The sequence below is a fragment of the Scyliorhinus torazame genome, chromosome 13, assembly GCF_047496885.1.
Source record: "Scyliorhinus torazame isolate Kashiwa2021f chromosome 13, sScyTor2.1, whole genome shotgun sequence".
In the NCBI taxonomy this organism is placed as follows: domain Eukaryota; kingdom Metazoa; phylum Chordata; class Chondrichthyes; order Carcharhiniformes; family Scyliorhinidae; genus Scyliorhinus; species Scyliorhinus torazame.
In genome coordinates this window covers 200319318-200330978 of record NC_092719.1, presented here as the reverse complement: position 1 = coordinate 200330978, position 11661 = coordinate 200319318, and the positions used below count along the sequence as shown (strand labels likewise).

The following is an 11661-nucleotide window of genomic DNA, read 5'->3' as shown; positions in this document are numbered from 1 at the left end:
GGATTATCCTCTGCATTTCCATCAATTCTAGTGTGATGCCACCACCAAACACATTTTCTCCTTCCCTCCTCTCTCAGTATTCCAAAGGGACTGTTCCTTCTGCAACACACTTGTACACTCATCACCCCCAAACACCTCACCCCTTTGAGGCACATTCCCATGCAATCGCAGGTGTAATACCTGCCCCTTTACCTCCTCCGTCTTCACTACCCAAGGCCCCAAAACAATCAGATTGTGGGCAGCAATTTACTTGTACTTCTTTCAATTTAGTCTATTCTATTCACTGCTCACAATGCAGTCCCCTCCACAATTGAGAGCCCAAACATAGACTTGGTGATCGCTCTGCAGAACATCTGCATTCAGTCCACTAGCAAGACCTTGACCTCCTGGTTGTTTTGCCATTTCAATTCAACATCTTGTCCACATTTTTGTCTTTGTCTTGCTGCAGTGTTCTAGTGAAACCCAACACAAGCTTGAGTAACACCGGGCGTCATTCTCCGCCGGCGGGAGTCTCCGTTTTGCCGGCGCCCGGGGGTTTCCCGACGGCGTGGGGCTGCCCCACAATGGGAAACCCCATTGACCGGCCGGTGTTACGGAGACTCCCGCCGGCCGGTCGGAGCAGAAATGTGGCGGGGCGGTAGGAGAATTTCGCCCACCATCTCATCTCCAATAAGGTACTTTACAGACTTCTGGATTCAACATGAAGTTAAACAATTTCAGACCTGAACTCTTGTCTTCCATTTTGTTTCGTCAAGTGCCAGTTTGAATCCTGTTCCGTATTTTGCTTTCAGACAGTGCTTCCCGTTTACTCCACCTGACAGACCCCCTCTTTCTCAACAGCATAAAATCATCATTTATTTTTATAGAAGTATGTTTATTGAGATTTAACATTTAATAAAATAACACAAAAGTTACAAAATAACACAACACCCAAAGCAAAGAAAGAAAAACAAAATAGCTTAACCTACATGAGCACAGTGTGGAACATGAGAACAACATCATAACTGGCTTAATACCATCATTAAGCAGAACTAGATACGATACTCATAGCTCTCCCCCCCTCCTCCCTTCCCCCTCCTCCCCGCCTCCCCTCCCTCCCCCTCCTCCCCCCTCCTCCCCCCCCCCCCCCCCTCCCCCCCCCCGTCCCCCTTCCCTCCCCCCCCCCGTTCCCCCTCCCTCCCCCCCCCTCCCCCTTCTCCCCCCTCCCTCCCCCTCCTTCCCCCCTCTCCCACTCCCTTCCCCCTCTCCCCCCCTCCTCCCCCTTCCCCCTCCTCCCCCTCCCCCCCCTCCCCCCACCTCCTCCCCTTCCCCCTCTCCCCCCTCCTCCCCCTCCCTCCCCTCCCCCTCCCCTTCCTCCTCCTCCCGCCTCCCCCTCCTCCTCCTCCCCCTCCCCCCCTCCTCCTCCTCCCCCCCCCTCCCCCCTCCTCCTCCTCCTCCCCCCCCCTCCCCCCCTCCTCCTCCTCTCCTCCCCCTCCCCCTCCCCCCCCTCCCTCCCCCTCCTCCTCCCCCCCTCCCCCCCCTCCTCCTCCCCCTCTCCTCCTCCCCCTCCCCCCCTCCTCCTCCCCCCCCTCCTCCTCCTCCTCCTCCTCCCCCCCCCTTCCCCTTCCTCCTCCCCTCCTCCCCTCCCCCTCCCCCCCTCCTCCTCCCCCTCCCCCCCTCCTCCTCCTCCTCCCCTCCCCCTCCCCCTCCCCTCCTCCTCCCTCATCCCTCCCCCCCCTCCTCCACCTCCTCCCCCTCCCCCCCTCTCCTCCCCCACCCCCTCCCCCTCCTCCTCCCCCTCCTCCTCCTCCCCCTGCCCCACCCCCTCCTCCTCCCCCTCCCTCATCCCCTCCTCCTCCTCCTCCCCTCCTCCTCCTCCTCCCCCTCCCCCCCTCCCTCATCCCCTCCTCCTCCCCCTCCTCCACTCCCCTCCACCCCTCCCTCATCCCCCTCCTCCTCCCCCTCCTCCACTCCCCTCCACCTCCTCCTCCCCCCCACCCCTCCCTCATCCCCCTCCTCCCCCTCCTCCTCCCCCCCACCCCTCCCTCATCCCCCTCCTCCTCCCCCTCCTCCACTCCCCTCCACCTCCTCCTCCCCCCCCTCCTCCTCCCCCCCTCCCCCTCCCCTCCCTCCTCTCCTCCCTCCCCTCCTCCTCCTCCCTCCCCTCCTCCTCCTCCCTCCCCTCCTCCCTCCCCTCCTCCTCCTCCTCCTCCCTCCCCTCCTCCTCCTCCCTCCCCCCCTCCTCCCCCCTCCCCTCCTCCTCCTCCCTCCCCCCCTCCTCCCCCCTCCCTCCCCCCTCCTCCCCCCTCCTCCCCTCCTCCCCCCCTCCTCCCCTCCCTCCCCCTCCCTCCTCCTCTCCCTCCCCCCTCCCCCTCCCCCTCCCTCCTCCTCTCCCTCCCCCTCCTCCCCCTCCCCTCCCCTCCCCCCTCCTCCCCCCTCCCCTCCCCCCCTCCTCCCCTCCCTCCCCTCCCTCCTCCTCCCCCCCTCCCCTCCCCCCCTCCTCCCCTCCCTCCCCCTCCCTCCTCCTCTCCCCCCTCCCCTCCCCCCCCTCCCTCCTCCTCTCCCTCCCCCTCCCCCCTCCCCCTCCCCCCCTCCCCCCCTCCTCCCCCCCTCCCCTCCCCCCCCTTCCCCCTCTCCCCTTCCCCCTCCTCCCCTTCCCTCCTCCCCCCCTTCCCCCCCCCTCCCCCCTCCCCCCCTCCCCCCCCTCCCCCCTCCCCCCTCCCCCCCCCTCCCCCCTCCCCCCCCTCCCCCCCTCCTCCCCCCCTCCCCTCCCCCCCCTTCCCCCTCTCCCCTTCCCCCTCCTCCCCCTTCCCTCCTCCCCCCCCTTCCCCCCCCCTCCCCCTCCCCCCCTCCCCCCCCTCCCCCCTCCCCCCCCCTCCCCCCTCCCCCCCCTCCCCCCCTCCCTCCCCTCCTCCTCCCCCTTCCCTCCCCCCCTCCTCCTCCCCCCCCCTTCCCCCCCCCTCCCCCCTCCCCCCCCCTTCCCCCCCCCCCTCCCCCCTCCCCCCTCCCCTCCCCTCCCCCCCTCCTCTCCTCTCCTCCCCCCCCTCCCCCCCCTCCCCCCCTCCTCCTCCCCTCCCCCCCTCCCCCTCCCCCCCCCTCCTCCTCCCCCTCCTCCTCCCCCCCCTCCTCCCCCTCCTCCTCCCTCCCCCCCCTCCCCCCTCCTCCTCCTCCCCCTCCCCCTCCTCTCCCCCCCTCCTCCTCCCCCTCCCCCTCTCCCCCCCCTCCCCCTCCCCCCCCTCCTCCTCCCCTCCCCCTCCCCCCTCCCCCTCCTCCTCCCCCTCCTCCCCCCCTCCCCCTCCCCCTCCCCCTCCCCCTCCTCCTCCCCCTCCCCCTCCCCCCTCCTCCTCTCCCCCCCCTTCTCCTCCCCCACCCCCTCCTCCTCCCCCTCCTCCTCCCCCTCCCCCTCCCCCACCCCCTCCTCCTCCCCCTCCCCCTCCCCCACCCCCTCCTCCTCCCCCTCCCCCTCCCCCCCTCCCTCATCCCCCTCCTCCTCCCCCTCCTGCGCCATGATCAGGTGCGCACCAACATACAGCCTCAGCTCAAATGACCCAACGCAGCCTACTCTTTCCGGATGACAATCCAAATGCACCCATGTAGGAGCCAAGAATGGATTAGTCAGACCTACCCTTGCAAAAAACAAAGAAAATTCACAAAACCACAGTTCTAAGAGAGTTACATACATGTTACATAACACAACAAAACCCCAAACCAACTCAAGGCAGAACCACAATCATAAAAAAAGGACAGGAAGAGAGGGCCGACAACATAACAATATGAATCAGGTGGGCAGCAGGGTGGCATAGTGGTTAGCACTGCAGCCTCACAGTGCCGAGGTTCCAGGTTCGATCTCGGCCCTGGGTCACTGTCCCGTGTGGAGTTTGCACATTCTCCCTGTGTTTGCGTGGACTTCGTCCCCACAACCCAAAACATGTGCAGGGTAGGTGGATTGGCCACACTAAATTGCCCCTTAATTGGAAAAAATAAATTGGATACTCTAAATTAATTTTTTTTAAACAATATGATCAGGTTATAATAAAGCCCACAGGGACTCCCGGGGTAGAAAAGAAGGGAAAGAAGAGCAAGAAAACATCTGGCTATCCACCAGATGACAAGATCCACCAGTGAAGAGCACAAAATGCCATTCAATCACCCACCTAGGAGGAACCACAGGATACCCACCAAGGCACAGAAAGTGACCCACCCCTAGGCCCTGTGCGCACCAGAGAGATAAAGCAACAGCCTCCCAGGTCTCTCCAGGATTCCATCAATCGAAATATGACACACCATAACTTCTACCATGCCATCTCTCCGACGCCAAGACAGTCTACAGTCTAGGGCGGGGGGTATGACTCGACCTGCACAGCCACGTCCAACCTCCACTGTACTCCTTATACACCTATGACTGTGGCCAAATTCCCCTCCAACTCGATTTTCAAATTTGCTGATGGCACAACCGTAGTGGATCGGATTCCAAACAATGACGAGACAGAGTACAGGAATCAGATAGAGAATCTGGTGAACTGGTGCGACGACAATAATCTCTCCCTCAATGTCAACAAAACGAAGGAGATTGTCATCGACTTCAGGAAGCGTAGAGACGAACATGCCCCTGTCAACATCAATGGGAACGAAGTAGAAAGGGTCGAGTGCTTCAAGTTATTAGGTGTCCAGATTACCAACAACCTGTCCTAGTCTCCCATGCCGACACTATAGTTAAGAAAGCCCACCAGGGCAGCACGGTGGCACAATGGTTAGCATTGCTGCCTACGACGCTGAGGACCCGGTTCGAATCCCGGCCTTGGGTCACTGTCCATGTGGAGTTTGCACATTCTCCCAGTGTCTGCGTGGGTTTAACCCCCACACCCAAGGTAGGTGGATAGGCCATGCTAAATTGCCCCTTAATTGGAAAAAAAATAATAATTGGGTACTCTTAAATTTTAAAATAAAAACAAAAAGCCCACCAACGACTCTACTTTCTCAGAAATTTGGCATGTCAGCTACGACCTCACCAACTTCTACAGATGCACCATAGGGAAAGCATTCTTTCTGGTTGTATCACAGCTTTGTATGGTTCCTGCTCGGCCCAAGATTGTAGGAAACTACAAAAGGTTGTGAATGTAGCCCAGTCCATCACGCAAACCAGCCCCCCATCCACTGACTCTGTCTACAATTCCGCTACCTCGGAAAGGCAGCCAGCATAATTAAGGACCTCACGCACCCCGGACATACTCTCTTCCACCTTCTTCAGTCAGGAAAAAGATACAAAAGTTTGAGGTCACAAAGCAACCGACTCAAGAACAGCTTCTTCCCTGCTGCCATCGGACTTTTGAATGGACCTACCTCATAAAAGTTGATCTTTTCTCTACAACCTAGCTATGACTGTAACATTACATTCTGTAGTCTCTCCTTACTTCCCCATGTACGGTATGCGTTGTCTGCATAGTTTGCAAGAAACAATACTTTTCACTGTATACTGATACATGTGACAATAATAAATCAAATCAAACCCCTGACGATGATATAGGGCCAGTGATCGGTGGGCCCTATCAAACCCCTGGCCTCGGAGAGATACGTTCTGCTCCATCCAATCTGATTCACCCAGCCTCCAAATCAAAAATCCCAAAGCATGGCAGCCAATTCTTCAACTCAATCGGGAATTCATCTCCAATCTCTCACCAGGGACTGGACTCGGGGGAAATCCTGCCCGACCTCAATCTCCTGAACACCTCAGGGTAAATGACACGCCATGCAGCAGGATTACGATGACAGGAAGGTGACCCCTGATCAGCGGCAGTACATTTTCACATGCAAGAATCCTTTCATGCGCCTCCACTGCTCTTCTAAAGGTACCTTGCAATCCCTTGACGTTAGGTTTACTGACCTGTGCTGCAGAGCCAAAATTCTCAGTCAAGGCAACATCGTCTCAGGCGGCCATCATCCGATGCACATAGCACCGCCAAGGCAAGAGGCAACTCAGCAGCAAATGCCCCACCACCAACAAGACCCCACCCCAGCCCAATCCAACCGTCACAAACAAACAAACAATGATTTTAGCATTTCACCTTGGCTCTTCCTCACAAATAAAACATTCAGGAACTTTGAGGGACTTGGCGAAAGTCATGTAGCCCAAGAAAAAACAACTATGAAATGTGCCTCAGGATGAAACGACAGGTTAAAAGGACGAGCAGAGGCGGAGCTCATGAAAACTCAATCGCTCAAGCGCTCACATCACCTGACCCCATCAATCTCCCTTCTATCACTCTTCCGTGCTGAAGAGTCATATCGGATTCGAAACGTTAACTTTGATTCTCGCTCAACAGATGCTGCCAGACCTACTGAGTTTTTTCAGAACGAATTTCAGACCTCCAACATCTGCAGAATTTTGCTTGTATTTTTGGTGAGTTTGCTGTTGGTCCACACTCGACTTCTCAATTTTGGCATGACAACTGGCCTTGGCAATCCTAGTGCTGATCAGGGGATAATTGTAAGCTATTTTCCAGTGTGATGTTAAAGGTTTTAATACTGTGTTAGTAATATAGTTTGTTTTAATATACCATTACTCAATTTATTTGTGCAATCACTCCTGGAGCAAAGCATCCATTCCTCAGTCTTACAAAATTAAAATAAAATCTTGGGGTTTCTGTCCAGTATCCGAGCAACTGTTGGTCTGGGATTGTAATAATTCATTCAGGGATTGAATGATTAGGCCAACATTTATTACCCATCCCTAATTACCCATGTGAAAGTGGTGAGTTGCTGTCCTGAACCGCTGCAGTCTGTGTTATGTAGGTATGCCCAGAATGCTATTTCCAAATGAGAGTGATAGGTGCTTGGAGGTGAACTTACAGGTGGCGATGTTGCCAGGGTGTACGTTACCCATGACCTTCTCAGTAGTAGTGGTCGTGGGTTTGGAAGGTGCTGTCTTAACAGGCTTGGTGAGCTCCTGCAGTGCATCTTGTCGATGCTACACACTACTGCCACTGTGCATGGGTGATGGAGGGAGTAAATGTTGATGGTGGTAGTTGGGGTGCCAATCAAGCGGGCTGCTGCTTTGTCCTGAATGTTGTTAAGCTTCTTGAGTGTTGTTAGAGCTTCACTCATCCTGGCAAGTGGAGAGTACTCCATCACACTTCTGGCTTGTGCCTCGTAGATCGTGCCCACACTTCTGGCTTGTGCCTTGTAGATCGTGCCCACACTTCGGGCTTGTGCCTTGTAGATCGTGTCCAGCTGATCGTGAATTAGGCTCGCTTTTGTTGATTTTGTGATACTGCTCACAATTAATTTTGACTGAGAGCCCAGTTATTAAAAACAGCATTAAACTTTATTCCATATAAATGGCACTATTGCAATACAAATTCCAGAATCGTCCCGCTCCCCCCACCCTCAGTCTTCTGTAGACCCATATTGGAATCTGTAACAAAATTCAAATACATGACTTTCTGTAATTGATCCAATGCATTCATTATTCCTTTTAAACAGAGGTTTGCTTTTTCTCGACTCCAGAAGTTGCTAACGCAGCAAGTTAAGAGTGGAGACATCATTGCTCGTCCTGCCCCATAAAATTAGACAGAAATCAAATATTATGGGAATGGAACAGAATTGCGCAAGCTGAACATTTATCAAACTTTATCCTGCAATCAACACTGTTACTTCATTACACTTTGCTGGCTGCCACTAGGTCAAATAAAAACTGTGTGCAGTCTTGAGGTTTGGGCTTGCTAAACAATGCACCCTATTTCTCTTGCAGTGGAAATTCTATCTTGGAAAAAGGATTAAGCAGCTTAATCCATCTTGAAGAATTCATTTGTTGATATGAAAACCACCAAAAGCTGACTCGGATGAACCTCTTGAAATCCCTTGGCCTTACGGTATGTTTGGAACTTAATTTTCGGGTCTCAGGTAAAATCTCATGGGTGCCATTAAGAAGGCAGCTGAGAGTGAAGTGCAGGAAGTCACATGCTGCAATTTACCCTTGGTTCGCTTGGGGACCTGGAAAGATGCTGTAGATTACACAATAATTTTTTTGGTGTAGATCAGAGTAAGATTTGACAATCCTCTTTGGAAAATCTTCTGGAGGGAATAATGAGTAAAGCTTGTTCCTTGGAATTAGACTGCCCTTGGTGCTGAGAAATTCCAAGAAATTGGAAACAGGCATTAGATTGCAGGATAATATATTGAAGTGGAAGAGATTTTAGTAAATTTGCAATATGATGGATTCTTCAAACTGATGTTTGTTTTCTTCCCCAGGGGAAGATCAACTAAGCTTTTTGGAAGGGCCAAATTTTCCAACAATTGCATTCGGCCTTGCACCACAGCTTTGCTGCAAACTGGAGTCAGCGTTGTCATTGGAATTCCAGAGGACAACATTTCAGAACAGTCTATCCCCAAGCTCACCATAATCAACCATTATGAGAGATCCAGAATAGTTTTATAGTATTATATTAATCACTTGGACCACTTCAAAGGGAAATACAACACTGACACAAAATGAACGTCATTGTGAATTTCATTTTTCTATTGATTTCTGCAACAGTTCTTGTACAGATTTATTGAAGGACATGGAGTGGCATACAGTTTGATGCCACATAGCATGAAATAAGCTAAATAATCAAATTCAAAGAGGACACAATTATGGTTCAAAGGCATTTGACCAATTATCTTGCATGAGAACTTTCATAAACCACCAACTATGGATTATTTATTTACACCAAAAGGACAACATACAACATCAGCTACGTGCACTGGCATATTTTACACACTTACTTCTTGGAGCTGGACTGTACACCCTCGGCAGCACATGAATAGTTTCCAATATCATCTCCAAAACGGACAGCAATGGAGGTGCCACAGTCATCAACTGTTAAGATCGCCACCTTCTGCTCCGAGGGACCTTGTGCAACTCCTAATGATCCAATTTTTGGCTAAAAGAAGAATGCACATAAACAAAATAATCAAATAAAGGCTGGAAATTGGGTTGCAAAAGAATAGCTGCTGTACTGATTCCCTAGGTGGTCACCATTCATAAAATATTATTACTTCATATATAGAAATTAAATAGAGACCATTAGGTTACAGTTCCATTCTATCGAGAGAAGTGGTAAATCAATTACAATTAAGCAACAACAATTTCTCATGTTAAGAGGTGGTGTTATTAAGAAATACTAATGCAGACGGTGGTTTTGGTAAACGTATATGCCCCGAACTGGGATGATGCCAATTTTATGAGGTGGATGCTAGGACGCATTCCGGACCTAGAGATGGGAAAGCTGATAATGGGGGGAGATTTTAATACGGTGTTGGAACCAGGGCTGGATAGGTCGAAGTCCAGGACTGGAAGGAGGCCGGCAGCAGCCAAGGTACTTAGAGATTTTATGGAGCAGATGGGAGGTGTAGACCCGTGGAGATTTAGCAGACCTAGGAGTAAGGAGTTCTCGTTTTTCTCCTATGTCCATAAAGTCTACTCGCGAATAGACTTTTTTGTGCTGGGAAGGGCGTTGATCCCGAAGGTGAGGGGAACGGAGTATACGGCTATAGCCATTTCGGATCACGCTCCACACTGGGTAGACTTGGAGATAGGGGAGGAAACAGGAGGGCGCCCACCCTGGAGAATGGACATGGGACTAATGGCAGATGAGGGTGTGTGTCTAAGGGTGAGGGGGTGCATTGAAAAGTACTTGGAACTCAATGATAATGGGGAGGTCCAGGTGGGAGTGGTCTGGGAGGCGTTGAAGGCGGTGGTTAGAGGGGAGCTGATATCAATAAGGGCACATAAAGGGAAGCAGGAGAGTAAGGAACGGGAGCGGTTGCTGCAAGAACTTTTGAGGGTGGACAGACAATATGCGGAAGCACCGGAGGAAGGACTGTACAGGGAAAGGCAAAGGCTACATGTAGAATTTGACTTGCTGACTACGGGCACTGCAGAGGCACAATGGAGGAAGGCACAGGGTGTACAGTACGAATATGGAGAGAAGGCGAGCAGGTTGCTGGCACACCAATTGAGGAAAAGGGGAGCAGCGAGGGAAATAGGGGGAGTGAGGGATGAGGAAGGAGAGATGGAGCGGGGAGCGGAGAGAGTGAATGGAGTGTTCAAGACATTTTATAAAAAATTATATGAAGCTCAACCCCCGGATGGGAGGGAGAGAATGATGGGCTTTTTGGATCGGCTGGAATTTCCCAAGGTGGAAGAGCAGGAAAGGGTGGGACTGGGAGCACAGATCGAGGTAGAAGAAGTGGTGAAAGGAATTAGGAGCATGCAGGCGGGAAAGGCCCCGGGACCGGATGGATTCCCAGTCGAATTCTATAGAAAATATGTGGACTTGCTCACCCCGGTATTGACGAGGACCTTTAATGAGGCAAAGGAAAGGGGACAACTGCCCCCGACTATGTCTGAAGCAACGATATCGCTTCTCTTAAAGAAGGAAAAGGACCCGCTACAATGCGGGTCCTATAGACCTATTTCCCTCCTAAATGTAGATGCCAAGGACCTGGCCAAGGTAATGGCAATGAGAATAGAGGAATGTGTCCCGGGGGTGGTCCACGAGGACCAAACTGGGTTTGTGAAGGGGAGACAGCTGAACACAAATATACGGAGGCTGTTAGGGGTAATGATGATGGCCCCACCAGAGGGGGAAACGGAGATAGTAGTGGCGATGGATGTCGAGAAAGCATTTGATAGAGTGGAGTGGGATTATTTGTGGGAGGTGTTGAGGAGATTTGGTTTTGGAGAGGGGTATGTTAGATGGGTGCAGCTGTTGTATAGGGCCCCGATGGCGAGCGTGGTCACGAATGGACGGGGATCTGCATATTTTCGGCTCCATAGAGGGACAAGGCAGGGATGCCCCCTGTCCCCATTATTGTTTGCACTGGCGATTGAGCCCCTGGCGATAGTGTTGAGGGGTTCCAAGAAGTGGAGGGGAGTACTTAGAGGAGGAGAAGAACACCGGGTATCTTTGTATGCGGACGATTTGCTACTATACGTGGCAGACCCGGCGGAGGGGATGCCAGAAATAATGCGGATACTTGGGGAGTTTGGGGATTTTTCAGGGTATAAATTGAACATGGGGAAAAGTGAGTTGTTTGTGGTGCATCCAGGGGAGCAGAGTAGAGAAATAGAGGACCTACCGTTGAGGAAGGTAACAAGGGACTTTCGTTACCTGGGGATCCAGATAGCCAAGAATTGGGGCACATTGCATAGGTTAAATTTAACGCGGTTGGTGGAACAAATGGAGGAGGATTTCAAGAGATGGGATATGGTATCCCTGTCACTGGCAGGGAGGGTGCAGGCGGTTAAGATGGTGGTCCTCCCGAGATTCCTCTTTGTGTTTCAGTGCCTCCCGGTGGTGATTACGAAGGCTTTTTTTAAAAGGATTGAAAAGAGCATCATGGGTTTTGTGTGGGCCGGGAAGACCCCGAGAGTGAGGAAGGGATTCTTACAGCGTAGCAGGGATAGGGGGGGGGCTGGCACTACCGAGCCTAAGTGAGTATTATTGGGCCGCTAATATTTCAATGGTGAGTAGGTGGATGGGAGAGGAGGAGGGAGCGGCGTGGAAGAGATTGGAGAGGGCGTCCTGTAGGGGGACTAGCCTACAGGCTATGGTGACAGCCCCATTGCCTTTCTCACCGAGGAACTACACCACAAGCCCGGTGGTGGTGGCTACACTGAAGATTTGGGGCCAGTGGAGA

The 11661-nt window shown here is 52.8% G+C and overlaps 1 protein-coding gene across 4 annotated transcripts in view; it reads right to left on the bottom strand.

Annotated features, from left to right (window-relative positions):
- The window catches only part of celsr3 (cadherin, EGF LAG seven-pass G-type receptor 3), a 341825-nt gene that overhangs the window by 189941 nt on the left and 140223 nt on the right, over window positions 1-11661 (bottom strand). For all 4 annotated transcript variants that reach the window (XR_011934213.1, XM_072472880.1, XM_072472881.1 and 1 more), the window contains exon 6: window positions 8743-8900. Coding sequence is in view for 3 of the 4 variants with exons in the window: in XM_072472880.1 (XP_072328981.1) it covers window positions 8743-8900 (158 nt within the window). In the remaining variant the exon portion in view is untranslated. The remainder of the gene's footprint in view (window positions 1-8742; window positions 8901-11661) is intronic.